The following is a 15,689-nucleotide window of genomic DNA, read 5'->3' as shown; positions in this document are numbered from 1 at the left end:
TTAAAGTATTTAACCACCAAGTATTACTTACAACGTAATACAATACAATTTTCAATTTTTTTTTAAACATTTTAATACTTTGTGTAATGATAACTTTTGCTAAGTAAAATTTATATTAACTGGATAATTAGTTTTCTATTAGCAAATATGAAGGTAATTATAATAATAATAATAATAATATCAAATTCACAAGATTTTTTGTATTTTTATTATATTAAAAAAAAAATGATAAATTTGAAACTAAACATCAAAAAAAAAAAAAAATTATAATAATAAATATTATTTTTTTAAATTAAATAGTAGTAGTAAAATTATGTTTTCACCTAAAAATTAGCTAAAAATGTACATATCACGAACATAACAATATTTTTTACTCGAAAAATTAAAAAAAAAAAAACATAATGTTATATAATATATTTATATTACATAAGTATTTTGTACATCACAAGCAATTATTTTGTTTAACATATTTTGTGAATTGTAGATAATTGAATGCATATGCTTACATTAGTTGAAGCTTTTAGTTAAACTTCTAAAATCAGTTTATTTTCCAAAATGCGGTAAATAACTATCAACCCATTGGGTTATTGAACATTTCGCACTAGAAAAACCAGGTTGAAATATTTAACATTTATTCATAGTACACTTGGATGAAATTACTCATCAACTTTTTATGAACTATTATTGGAATAAAATTGTTCGATAGTAAACCATAATTTAAATGTGTAGTTCTTTTATTAAAGAATAATAAATATCTTAAAAAAAAAACTGAAAACCAAATTATAAGATTAGCATGAGAAATATTGAAATATTCACATAATTACATTTTTGATGATTAAGTTTTACATTTATCGTTAATTCAAATTAAACACTTAATTCAATAATAATACAAAACAACCAAAAAAATTTGTATTATTTTTATTTGGGATATAAATAACAATATCTTATTCAATATTACATCAAATTAAAACTGAAAAATATTTAAAATTAACTGTTATATTAAATTTTAAAAAAATAATAAAAATAGAAAGTACATATTTAGATTGAATTTTAACAGAGCAGTAATCTCACCCAAGTAATAAATATATTCTGAGTAACAAAATAATAATAATAATAATAATAATAATAATAATAATAATTAAATAAATAGTATAATAATTTTATTATACAATCTGGACGAACCAAGTGCTTGAACTCAGAAAAAATTTTAATTAAAAAAAAATGTACTTAAGCTCTTTATGGGCAGTTATAGGAAAAAGTAAGTGAGGTATTGATTGATGTGTTCCTGAACCAAAACTTAATTGAAATTAACATAAATAGATTTACATATATTTGTTTTTAATATAAAAGTTAATCGAAACGGTATTTCATTTAATTATTTACAGGAACTAATGTAGGGCGCGTTTATTTTTATATTATAAAAAATTACTACTTAGGTAACTTAAGTATTATTTTTTATTTGACATAAATAATTAAAAATTTTGTTTAATAAGCGAACCAATCAAATAAATCTATACTTCTGAGTCCTTATTTCTTTTGAACAAGAGAATGTGAATGTAATTTACTTGATAATTATTTATCATATACATTTATATATTATTTTTAACAAATAAAAAAAAGCAATAAATGAATATTATACTGTCTTACTGTCTAGTGTCAAGACTAGTGTCAACAATTGAAGCATCTTGGCATCATATTTTTTATTGATCGTTGACGGAATGCAAAGGTGACCAAATGCTAACAGTCTATTATATGTTATTTTAATATATGTTTTTTTTTCTTTTATAGATATAAGTATATTGTAGCCTATTAATTTAATTACAAAAAAAAAAAAAGGAAAGAGATGTTTCAAAATTAAATACAAAATAATATTTAATGTATTGGATAATGCAATCTCACGTAATGGTCGGAACGGGAACATTTAGGGCACTGTCACGCGAGTTAGAGTGCGAGGTGGCGCGTAACAGCGTGACAGCTTCTCGTTCAGAGCTGCATTTAACCACTGTTAGTCACTTAGGACGAGGAGTTTTCTTCTTTTTACGTTTAAAAAAACAACAACATCTATAAACAACATTTGGTTTAGATAAAATATCAAAAATGTACGCACAAAACTATTCATCATACTTAGTATCATCAACGATTTCTGTTTCAGCTTGTGCTGTAATAGGAGTATTGGAATGGCCGGCAGTTGGATCATCATTCGCCAATTCACCATTAGTCGAGCTTACTACCTTTAAATATGAAAGAAATGCAAACAAATTATAATATTTAGTAAAATAATTATTCTAGATTAAATTACTTGAACACTTCCATGACGATCAGCAGGGGTTAAGTTTCCTAATGTGTGACCTGGAAGCTTTGACCCATCTTGCCAACCTTTTGTTCCAGACTGAAAAATGTATAATAATGTAAAAATTAACAAAAAATGTAACAATGAATCTTATTACTAAATGTTTATTAGCGTTTAACAAAAGATGACAATTTGTTACAGTTAAGACATAATTTTTACAGGAACGATTCTACTGGTATTAAATAAATTAAATGCATATTATACAGATATTCATGGCTTGTACTATGTACACTTGGTTTTGTAGGATACAAATTTAAATGGTCTTTAATGAAATTGATACCTTATTGATTAACAATACACTATCATCATTATCATCACTGTAGACTGACATTTCGTCATTGTCCTTGCACATTAATAATAATACAACATGATTTCATTAACAATAATATAAAATAATTTAAGCTACTAAATAATTTTACCTTGTTGCCTGCAACTTGTCTTTCTCTGTTTGGTGATAAAATAACTTCTTGGCTGGACTGAATAGAACCAACTAATGTGCACTAAAAATAAAAAATTATTACTTATGTATGATTATATCATTGAAACCAACAAATATTTAGACATTGCATTTAAAAAAAAAAAAACCATACAATTATTAATGACCACTATAAATGTTATCCGTGTGACTTACCAAATTGCTTTCAGATGTTTGAGGACTTTCATTGGATATGTTGCGTATAACGCGAAGTATGTTAAACAAGCCACGTTTCTGATTTTATAGCATAAGATAACACAAAAAAAAAAATCATGCAGCATGCACAGAAAATATAAAAGTAAAAAGAACCAAAATTATTATGTTGGTAGGGAAATAATAATTTCTTCAAGATACACTAAGTATATATTATTACGGTCAATGCATAATAAAATAAATACAAATTTTATTATAAGGCAGCAACATTTGATGAGCTCAAAATAAATAATAAACCTAGTCGTCAATTTTAATTTTAAATGTGTTACAAGCATTAATTCTAACTAATATATATATATTGATTTAATTAACTACAGTACAATATATAAGTAAAGTAATGTAATTAAAATGTCTAACAAGTGTGACATTTTAAATAACCAACTTGTAAAATTAAAACAATATTTACTACACATTCTTCCATATTACATCATAATCATTAAAACAAAATAAGTTATAATCCAACAACTTTAAAATCATTTTAATGCCTATGAAAATTGATATTTAAATTTTAGTTTATTAAAAATACTAAAAGGCCTTAATAACTAAAAGTTACAGCCGATTGATGGATTATAGAATGAAACAAAACTTTACCTATACAGTGTAAATTATATCTCATACTTGTAAAATATTCACGAGAAAATTAAGAAATTTATTTATTTTAGAAATGCAGTTTTGAGTTAAAGTTATTGATATTCATGCAATAAGTCATTACTCGTCAAAATTTAAAACTTTTTCTAAAAATAAAGTATAGCATACCATTGTTTTGCCCGTCCAATCAAATTCAGAGTCATTAACATAACCTTTTTTCTCAAATAAATTTTTGAATAATGTACGCAAATATTCATAGTCTGGTGTCTCAAAGAAATCCAACCGTCTAACATAACGTAAATACTGGGCCATTTCCTCTAAAAACATATTTAAACTGATTAGAACAAAAATCATTTCATAAACATCAATAAATACCTGGATATCCATCACACAAAGCTTCTATAGGAGTGGCTCGTTTTGTATCACCAATTTTTTGATATCTTTCTTTAAGAGTATCAGCTTTTAAGCCTTGCCATGGTAATGAACCTCGTAAAAAGTACATAAACATATGTCCAAGAGCTTCTAAATCATCTCGCCGACTTTGTTCTGCAAGAAACCATACAAACTCAATATATATTTATTATTTATACAAAAAATATATTAAAAAATTCATTTAACTTATGAGGATGCTACCCATGCATTTGTTCTCTGTTTTGCAACGTACCACATACCAAATTTTCATTCACTAGTTTCAATAGTGTGACTAATGAGTTGATCTATCATCAAATTTTAAGATAAGAATATTATCTGTGCTTAAGCATTGACTTTTATTCATTACTTTAATTTTCAAGCGAGATATGAGAATTTTTAATTTTTGATATTTCATATACACTATACTTGAAAATTAAAATATCAAAAATTGCCGATACTCAAACACAGATAATGTTCTTGCCTAAAAGTTTGATAATTGGTCAATTCATTCTAATATCAAAACTAACAGCACACTATTGAAACTAGAGAACAAAAATTTGGTATGTCGTAATTGTGTAAGATACTAAGATGGAGTCAATCAATGCATGGGTAGAATCCTCTTAATCATTAAACTTTAATAGTTTATAAATAATAAAGTGTTCCGTAATTTTATATTAAAATCTTTAAATAAATATTCTGTATCAAATTTTTAATTTAAATAGTTAAAAATAAGGTACACCAGTTGGGTACAAAAATAATAAGTTCTAAATTTTATATGAATTGGGTCTGGGTGAATAAAATATCGGGTGAACCAAATACATAATTAACGACATAAAACTGAAAAAAACTATTAAAATAAATGTATATACCTTTTCCTAAATGTGTGTTTATGCTCATATATCTTGCTGTACCAGTTAAACTTTTATGTTCCCGGTATGGTATATGTTTATTTGTTTCTAAATCTATGTATTCTTTAGCTAAACCAAAATCTATAATAAAACATTATTTATATTAATTTATACAGTTTATGAATGTAGACAAATTTGGAACTTGGAATAAAATAATTGATACAACATTTTGTGAAAATAGTGTATTACTACCATAATAGTTATATATTATATAAATCTGTAGATTGCATGAACAATTAGAGCTTATGGTTCCTTAAACATAATTTAGAGGTCCACTAATGGTCATTAAATTTTATTGAATCATCAAATACATTTTTCGTGCAACCTGATATGAGTCTTAATACTGGTTAGTTCTTTTTAAAACTCAATAAGAGATTAAAAGAATAACTAATTTACTCAAAATAAATAAATGATTATGGTATAATATAATATATATATTTCTATATAGAACAAATTCCAAATTCCTTCAGTAAATTGTATCATTATTATTAACCTATAATATGAATAGTTTTATCTTTTTTCGTTGAAGTACGACCAATGAGAAAGTTTTCTGGTTTAACATCTCTATATATAAGATGTCGACCATGAACATATTCTATCCTGTGCAACTTTAAAACAATACAAAAATTAATTAACGATATAATAAAAATTTAATGAAATCCAAGAATATTACAATTTTATCATCATAAAAAATAAATTACAAATTACCAATTGAGTGGCAATCATGAGAACGGTTTTGAGCGAAAACTCACGCCCACACATATCAAATAAATCCTCAAGACTGGGACCAAGGAGTTCCATGACTAAAGCATTATACTTGCCGCATGGACCAAAAAAAAATACTTCTGGTATGCCATCTGAGAAGAAAGCAGGAGCTACGGAATCAAACAAATATTATTATGTTAATAAAAGTTAAAAATTAATTTAACCAGTGTATTTATGTAATCAGTGTTATACCACTTAATAAAAAATATATATATTTATCTTTACCGTGAGATCCAAGTAATTTATAAAAGCGATATTCCAAATGCAATTGAGGCGCTTTGGATTTCATTGGCTCCTAAAATGTTAAAAATGAAATAGAAAATTATTTAAACATAAAGCTACCTATTAGTTATTGTAATTTATTGTAATACACAGATATCAACATATGTCCATCATTTAAATATTATGCTTTATTAATTACAATAATATGATTCTTACCATTTTTATTGCCACATGTTCGTTTGTGTATAAGTTTTTTCCTGAAAAAATAAAATTATATGTTATAGAATAAATATAATTATTTAACATTAAAAATCATGTGTTTCAATTAGTTTTGTAAAAATTATTTTGGTACAGTGTTTTTTCTATAACATATAAATGATATGCAACTAGTCAACAGCATTATAAATATTTACATCATCACATTAAAAACAGTTAATTCTTAAAATTAATTTTAAAATGTGACTAAGAGATTAACGAGAGATTAAGGAATAGATACATATTAAATTTCTATGTAAAAAAACTAGTACTATTCATTATATTTTTACTATTATTCAATTGACTAAAAATTTGTCTATGGTAAAAAATTAAATCTTTTATATTATGTAAAGAATATGAAAAGCATTTTGAGTAATGTACAGTAGTGCATATATTTGTACATATATTATAGACATTAAGATATTAATTATGCATATGAAATTCAAAGGTATAGATGAATTTTAAGTGTAGTTAAATGAGTTTTCAAAGAACTAAATCTCCATTTAAGTACTTGTAACTATGTTGCTAATTCAATATCAAATTACCCAGCATAGAAATTTAATTTTAAATTTACCAAAATGAGCCATATAACTATCTTCATAATTTCTATAATATTCCAACAATTAAAAACTATTAATAACTGTTGTAACTTAGAGGACTCCAACCTTTATTTTTTTTACAGCAGGCCAAATTTGGGATACGTTTTGATATTACAAGCCAAAGTTGTTTGAGATGGGTGGGATGTAATGTGATTGAAAAGAGAGAAGAACCGTTTTATTATTTTATTTCACAAATAATTTTACAAAGAAAAAAAATAATATTACTAATTTCCTCGCAATAAATATAATATTAACATATACATAGTTACGATCTTAGAGTTCAAAATGAGCTTGACAGGCATAAATTGGAGACCCCTAGTCTAACTTAACAATAATTTTGCATACAATAGTTTAAATTTAGAATAGATTTATCTGTTTTCGAATATTTATTGTTATTTTATATAGTACTTAATACAATATTATAATTTACATATTCAAGAAATTATAAAATAAAAATAAATATTTTTACAAAAAAAAAGTTGGCACTAACTTGAATTTAGTAAGTAAAAATTAAAATTAAACTGACAGTAAAATGAGCTTAAATATTATTGACCAAAAGGAAATGTATTTACCTAACAAAAGGTCTTAGGGTCAGTTGGTAAATAAGAATTCCAGTAAAATAATATGTCCAAATAAGACATAAATATTAAATAATGATCAATTCTTTTAAGTTTTTTTTCCTATTATATATAAATGAACAAAAAATAGTTTAAGTTAAACACATTGATGCATCTAATCGATAAAAAATTTAAATACCACACGGCATTTTATCGATCTAAATTAAAATCAACATAATGTATCATTTGATACATTATTGTTATTCTTAATTTTAATTTTGTAGCAATATGGTTCATATAACCCATTAGGTACTTAAAAAAATACTGAAGACAATTAATATATAATTCAGCATTTTTAGGATAATAATAATATTGCATCCAAAGTTATAATTCAATTCTTTGGAGTAAGTATTTGATTTAGTATGTATAATATCAATAATTATCAATAGTTCTTACTTTTATTTTCTCAATGAAGTTAGTATTAGCATTTTTTTTTTAAAGTTAGAACTTAGTCATTTAAGTAAAAATATGATGAAATTCTAACTCACTAATACTTCTTGAATTTCTTTATTTGATTTAGTATGTATAATATCAATAATTATCAATAGTTCTTACTTTTATTTTCTCAATGAAGTAAGTATTAGCATTTTTTTTTTAAAGTTAGAACTTAGTCATTTAAGTAAAAATATGATGAAATTCTAACTCACTAATACTTCTTGAATTAATTTAATTTTAATAGCTCAATTTATTGCAATGTCATTCATAATAATGAAAAACAAATAAAATTGTAATATTATTTTATTTTATTGCATTTATTTCATCAATTGGAACATTTTATAATATGTTTGTGTGAATTTACAGAATTACTAAAAACCCAGCTTCGAAAACCTGCTTGCTATACTCAGCCCCTGGATTTTACCAACCACATCAGATGTTTTATCTAAAATAATTTTTTATACTGTCATTTTTTTTTATGTTGCAATGCCAATTATAAAACACTGGATGCTATTTAAAATTCTTTTTTTATATAATACAGATACGTGCTTACTAACTGAATAGCTAACCTTACTATACATTTCATACTTATCTCATTTTCTAGTACTTATTGTTCTAATTAAAATCTTTAATCAATTTCATTGAATTTTAATTACTTTTCAGAACTATATATTTTTCATACCTAAAACCTAATACTTATGAAGAAAAAAATATATTTATGTAAATGCTCGTGTAAATGTATAATGATATTAGTAACAGAAACTAATACGAAAAAAAACATAATTAATTTGATAATTCAGACTTTGTGATGTAACCAAGATCTTGAAAGGTTTCACCCTCAGACTAGGTAATGTGTCGGAAATTATCCAATAGTAAACGGAAAAAATAAAATGTTTGCTGGTTATAAAGCTATACATGAAAAATATAAATGAAACTTAATGATGACAAACATACAATGTAAATGTTTGCACCGAGTTCTATTCTCTTGATCTTTGTAAACAATGTCGACTAAATACATAAAGTAAACAAAAAGGGCAAACCTTATCAATCATAGATTGATTATATTCTCTGAATATAACCAAATTGTAATTTTGTAATTTACGAGTGTATACAAAATGTAATACTATAGTATTGGAAATATCTTTTACATCAAGATACATCTAGCAGGTAATCCTGCATTCTAGGAATAATGACAACTTTATATCTACTAACAAATATTGTATTTATCAAAATGATTTTCAGTGATAAAAAACTAATGGATATTTAGTAACAACTAACAATTAATATATTTTTAACCATAACTTATATATTTTTAAGATTTGATGAAAAATATATTTGTTTAAGATTATTTTATATATTATTACATTTTTAATTATTTCAATATGCAGCCTGCATTTCAGTCATCAAATTTAAAATCACTTAACTCCAAAGATAATTTTAATACCTAATCAATAGTAATCATATTTAAACCCAAACATCCCATTTATTCTAAATATTTTAGCATACACAACAACCTTCATATAATAACTAATACCCTAATTTAACATAATATATATTTTTAATAGTTTAGTTATGTAATTAATTTATTTGATAGGAATATTTTTATTGAATATTTCTTAAAATTAGTTATAGTAAAATTCATAAAATAAATAATAACTATACTTAAGTCATATAGAATGACATTAGACATTAAAATTCAAATACAATCAATAATTACTATACAAAACTTGACAAAAAAATGTTACGGGTCACTTTGCTAATGTTTAAAAGGATTAATAAAACAATCCTTTTATTAAGAGTTCAAGTTTAATTTAATATATTATTGAAAGTAACACATAGGTAATGCATTTATATATAATGCAAAGAAATAATAGAATAAATAGTTTTAAAACATTACAATTATAAATATTTTTTAATAGGTATAACATTATTACGATAAAACGTTAATTATTAACCAATACAATTATGAGTTGTTGTTGTTATTGTTATTATTATTCATTGAGTTGGTATTAAACTTTTTTACCACAACTTATAAGTTTTTTTTTCAGTGATTTAAAAAGTTTAAAATATAGGCTATAGAGTACCTATATGTAATGTATCAACTTCAATAATAGTTCTATGCAACTACATTTTTCTGAACTACATAGTGTGAATATTATTTCTTCTGTATGATGGAAACAATGAATATAATACATGATATGAGATTTACTAAGAACTTAACTTCAAAAATAAATATCATAACATTTGAAGAACAATTTATAGCAGTTTGATTTGATTAAAATCTTTATCCGGCTTAAGGAGACACCGAACAACTCTGAAAACCAGACCATAATTGAACTAAAATATTTAAAAAAATTTAAATTAGTCATAAAAATAATTTATGACATGAGCATTTATTTATTGAATAGGTATAAATGTATAATAGAAACATTGAGTTAAAATCTCGAGTACATTAATACTCTATATTATAGCCTATACAATCTAATCTAAAGCTACAAATTTCGATAAAAAATATGTAGAAAATTAGAAAAAGGAATACAATTTTTTAACCAGATTCTAAACCTTTTGAAATAAAAACTATTTGACTCACAAATGTTACCATGAAATGGCTAACCTTAAATAAAATTCTCAGAACTTTATTATAATAAAACATAGGTACAAGAAGTTAGCACTTATATTTAAAAATTATAATGTTACTCCATATACATACAAGTACAATATGCATATAAGTATAACATATAATTGTTAAGAATTTGTATTTTGTAAACGTCTACTAGTTGAAAATCAATTGTTCTTACTTTTGTCAATAATTGTGGGAAATTAAAAAAATGACCTAGGTACCTACCTAAAATATCTAAGGAGGTAATAAGTCAAATTTTCAATTGAGAGATAGAGCTACTTAAAGCTTTTGAACCACTCCTACCAGACAAAAACATACTTAACAGAAATTTAGATTACCTAGGTAGATTACCTGATTCTTGAAAAAATTATGAAAGACATTAAAAAATTTAAGGAAATTTAGAGAAAAATAGGTCGTACACAATTTTTAATTATCACAAAAACTTAACCTCAGTAATTTAATGAATCTAAGATGATAATTTTGATAAAACTAAATTATGGTTGGTAAAATTACAACATATTTTAAAGTTAAATATTTTTGATATAATATTATGATCACAAAACGTTTTTAACTTAATTGAGAACAAAAAATAATAATAATAATAATAATATATATGATTTTTAAGCATGCTAACCCTATTTGAATGTTTAAATTATGCATATTATATTCAAATTATAATTTTTGTAATTTTTAATAGTAGTTAACGATGATATTCAAATTATCGAATATTATAAGATTTTCCACAACATTGTATCCTGTGGCGATACTAAAAATGGGTTTTTGAATCAAAACACATGTTTTTATGAAAATTGTGAATCAGATGAATTTTTTTGAAACTGTTGACATATTGTAGTTGAAATTTTAATAATAAGTTTCCGAGTTATTCTACTTCAAGTACTAAGGACAGTAGTCTATTAAATACTTTTTATATGTACACAGGCTCAGTAATTATTAAAAGGTATATTATTTACTTTTGTTTTAAAAATGATTGGGTGTTTTATTAATCCATAAGCATTTTGTAATATTAAAAAAATGTCTGAGTATACTACACCAAGTACTAAGAAGTAATTATTAAAAATTATATTAAATTGCATATTGAGCTCCTGTCCATTTACTAAGTATTTGATAGACTACTATCCTTAGTATTTTGAGTAGAATAACTCAGAAACTTTTCATTGAAATTTCGATTACATGTCAACATTTTCAGAAAAATCATCTGATTCACAATTTGTATTAAAACATGTAGGTTCTCATTTGGGAAACAATGTTGGTATCGCCACATAATGTTCTTTAAATGTTGTGAAAAATCTTAGTATTCAAAATATTGTGTTTAAATACACTTAAAAATTCCAAAATTTAGAATTAGAATATTCATAATTTAAACATAAAAATATGGTATGCATGCTTGAATAATCATACTGTATTATTCAGTGGAATTCAATAAAAGTAACAGAAGAATACACATATTTCTGAATATAACACTTATACAACACCTAAAAATTACAAAATATGTTTATTTAAAATGAACAATATGAGTAATATAAAAATATTATAATTAGGTAATCTAGTCAACTGATGTATTGTAAAAATTATAGGGACATTCTAAATTTAATACCTAACTAAAATAAAATTGTATACATTATTTTTTTTTTTTATCAAAGAAACTAACTTATAAGATTTTAAAGTACATTTCTAAAAATAATATAGGTACATTGATAACAATTTTATTTTTAATAATTTAATTTGGTATTTTTCATACCCATAACATTGAGCATAAATGCATAACCTGATATTTTTGAATCCTAAAGGTTATCAAAACGTCCAACATTTTGCGGTAGATATAAATATTTATAATATTTACTATAATTTATTCCCTGTACAATATTCGATAAGATTGGGTAATAGACAGTTTGTCAGGTACCTAATTATTATTTATTTGTACTATGTAATATGTATTACGTAGTAGGTGGTAATTATAACTAGGTCCTGGAACTTGATGCATTTGCATTTTGTTTTTATTTGCTCTAATACACTCTTATATTATTATTTATCTCTATGGAAATTTGATTCATAACATAAACAATATACTTAAAGGTACAATTTTTATGTAACTATTTTTGCTTCTTATAGTCATTTAATGCATCTTTATTTTTTCAAAAGAATATATTGCAGTTGTGTTGTTTTTTTTTAGAAAATTCAGTTGGTATATACCCAAAATAAATAATTAATACAGAAATGTTTTCCCTATTTTTTCCTTAGAATAACCATTGAATTTCCTTATTCCTAAAATCTTAAAATGGTCTTAAAAACGCAGAAAGACTTATATAATATTAATTTACCAGCTTCATATACCAAAAGTTTGACTTGTTAGCTAGATTGTACTTAGTATGAGATAATTAATCGTGTCATTGTCTGTTGTATAATAGTTTTTATAGGTAGTTATTTTTGTTTTCTAATTTAGTTTAATAATATTAAAAATTAGGAAAACTGATAGATTAACATAATTTTACTCTATATATTTAGGACTTTATCGGGCATTTAGTAGTATTTATTTGTGTATTTTAGAAATATACTATCACAAAAGGTTTATTAATAATAATTGTAGCAATAAAAATAAATTTTATTTAATCTAGATAAAATAGGTACATAAATTATATTGTGACATAATAATTAATAATTAATAATTAAATAATTCAAGTGTGAATGGGAAAATAAAAAATAAAGAGAAATAAAATAGCCAAGTGTTCCATTATAATATGTGGTTTTAAAAATTAATAGGTAGTAACAATATTTGAATTCCACATATTATTGGAGTCTGGAAATAGATAAAGTTATTGTACATCTTCTTCCTTTCAAAGGCTTTATTCTTTTGCATTACTTTATGGAAACATTTAGAGGGGTCTAGGCACTTAGCCAACTTACCAGCAAATAATTATTAAGACATGATATACCTAGCCAAATCATTTGAAACTGTTAGATGGACTTAACTTTTTTAAGGCTTGTTATACATACATCCCTCCCCTTAAGTAAATTAATTACCAACTTTATTGTTTATAGTGATTAATAACTATGCCTTACATTAGTTAATTATAAATTAAATTAACTGTAAGTTAATATCATTTTATTTTAATTAAGATTAAATTGTCTTAAATGTCTTGCAGCCATCATTTCCAAGTGGTTAATATTATCTTCAATGGGTTATTGATTAAATGCATTTGTAAATAAACGCTAGTATTTACATAGTTGCCTACGAGGAAATAGAATGATCTAATTATTATTCACCCTGATGTAGTTATAGTGATACACCTACACTGAATTCAAATGCTATGTTATTGACACTATCGAGTAGGAAATCGACATCCAAAAGGTGAACTGTGACGTATTGACATACGCGAAGATAAGCAATACCTAAATACGTAGTTTCATACTTTATACGCCAATAATCAATATACCCAATACTTGTGGACAGAACACAATGTAGTGATCCACATTAATTTTAAAATAACAACAAACAGACCAATCATCTATGTTATACGTATGTCGTCAAGCGGCACCTATCGGGTGTTACTTATAATATTCTATTTACCGAGCCTCAGTTCGCCAAAATTTCCACAGCCGATCTTCTTGCCAACACGGAAATTCGGGCCGACCATGAGCACACTAGAGTTGGCTGATGATGACAAGCCATGTCGTCCAGCAACTGCTGAATGCATTGCCCTCGATCCGGTGGATTTTCCGCCGCGCTTGTCATCCTTACCGTTTTGTTCCTTCTCCCGGTCCCTTTTCTGCATGGCGCCTATTTGTATATGAACCTCCGAGAAAATTGGCCAATATTAGCTCATTGTACGCCGAAATTTGTTACAACTCTCCCGACGTTCACACGTTGTGACCCGAGACAATAAACACTGTTATCATTGCGTTCATTTTTTTTTTTCCAACAAATTTAATGTGCCGACCCGAAACGGAGCGCCGGTTTTACGACTGCATTTTTCTCGTATAACTAAAGACTAATTAAAAAACAATAGTTATATTAAAAACATACGGTTAACCGTGTTGGAATTGAATAAAATTGAAAACGAAACAATTGCAGCTGAAACTCTCCATTTTTTTGTGACTGATTAAAAAAAATTATATATATATATATATTACATAAATGTGTGTGTGTATATGTATATTCATATTACATATATACATTCACTAAACATGTGTTTCGGTATCAATTCCACTAGAGCGCGGTAGTATCGCCGAGTACAAGGAGAATACAATTCGGCCGTATACAATTTTTTTTTTTTCTATTGGTAATGTTCAAAAAATTTTACTTCAACTTTACTATAAAAAAAACCAATTTTACGAAATAGATATGGCCATCAACCGCATTTCGTCTCGACGTCGCGTAATTAAGACGAACCGTCAAACATTGTTGTTTCTATATTTTACCTCTGTGTCGGCGTCTCACGTCACATGCTGCAGTGTCGGTCTGACTCGCATGATTGCAGGGCCCCAACGCCCCGTACAAACTTTAAAAAAAAAATGTAACTTCCTTCCGATACATTGCAATAAGATTTTTTTACTTTTATATTAATAATAATTTATTGCGCATTCAGGTTATTTGTTATTATAATTAATTATTAAAAAAAAAAAATTATGATCAAAGTATTGTTGTATTTTTTTTACAATTGGTACACATAAAATAGAAGAAAAAAATTAATTAACATTAATTAAATAAATTATTATTAAAATAGAATTTTTTTTTAAATTAATCGGCGGAAGGTCCCGCCGACGTATTAATAACACGGAATAAATCAATTAATCTTTGTTTATGCGTTTAATGATGCGTATTCTTCGATAAACAGACTGCAAAATATAATAAGTACCTACCTATTCACATATATACCTACTTAACCTATTATGAATTATGATGCGGCTTATCAATAATTATATAAGATCAACGTTTTGAAAACACTCGTTCACTCTCAACTTGCAGTGTGCACGGAAGTTTAAGAACGCATTTTAATAGTATAGCCAGACCGACATATTGTCTACAAGTGTGGTACATCCGCATCGACCTTATATAACTTCTCATAATGGGTTATGGGTATATATAATAAATGGTATATCATAGCTATAATATATGTTTTATTTATATTTAATATATATATTATATGGGTTTTAGGTGCAGGGTGAATCACCACCGGGCATGCTCACTCATATAACATATTTTTTTTTTTTAT

General features: G+C 25.0%; 1 protein-coding gene across 2 annotated transcripts; it reads right to left on the bottom strand.

The window, feature by feature from the left end:
- Window positions 1–399: 399 nt before the first annotated feature.
- Window positions 400–14,588, bottom strand: LOC132952054 (casein kinase I). 2 transcript variants are annotated; one of them, XM_061024183.1, is made up of 13 exons: window positions 14,045–14,588; window positions 6,149–6,189; window positions 5,936–6,005; window positions 5,654–5,820; window positions 5,439–5,553; window positions 4,907–5,026; window positions 4,002–4,172; window positions 3,795–3,943; window positions 2,982–3,059; window positions 2,770–2,850; window positions 2,300–2,389; window positions 2,125–2,231; window positions 400–2,061 (listed from the first exon to the last, which is right to left on the bottom strand). In XM_061024183.1, exons 1-13 carry the CDS (start codon window positions 14,247–14,249, stop codon window positions 2,010–2,012), a joined length of 1,446 nt encoding a protein of 481 aa, XP_060880166.1. In that variant the 5' UTR covers window positions 14,250–14,588; the 3' UTR covers window positions 400–2,009. The 2 variants fall into 2 exon arrangements, with proteins under 2 accessions (XP_060880166.1, XP_060880165.1); XM_061024182.1 differs by lacking the exon at window positions 2,982–3,059 and having other exon boundaries at window positions 14,045–14,587.
- Window positions 14,589–15,689: the final 1,101 nt, after the last annotated feature.

Source organism: Metopolophium dirhodum, chromosome 9 (genome assembly GCF_019925205.1).
Source record: "Metopolophium dirhodum isolate CAU chromosome 9, ASM1992520v1, whole genome shotgun sequence".
Lineage (NCBI taxonomy): Eukaryota > Metazoa > Arthropoda > Insecta > Hemiptera > Aphididae > Metopolophium > Metopolophium dirhodum.
The sequence above is the reverse complement of the archived record's forward strand: the minus strand, read 5'-3'. Positions and strand labels throughout refer to the sequence as shown.

What these genes read in the sequence shown, in the direction of transcription:
- LOC132952054 (XM_061024183.1), bottom strand. Translation starts at nt 14,249, where the DNA reads ATGCAGAAAAGGGACCGGGAGAAGGAACAAAACGGTAAGGATGACAAG. An exon ending in TTTTGGCGAACTGAGGCTCG is followed by an intron (nt 6,190 to 14,044) that starts GTAAATAGAATA and finishes TTATTTTTTCAG; the next exon opens with GAAAAAACTTATACACAAAC. An exon ending in AAACACACATTTAGGAAAAG is followed by an intron (nt 4,173 to 4,906) that starts GTATATACATTT and finishes GGTTTCTTGCAG; the next exon opens with AACAAAGTCGGCGAGATGAT.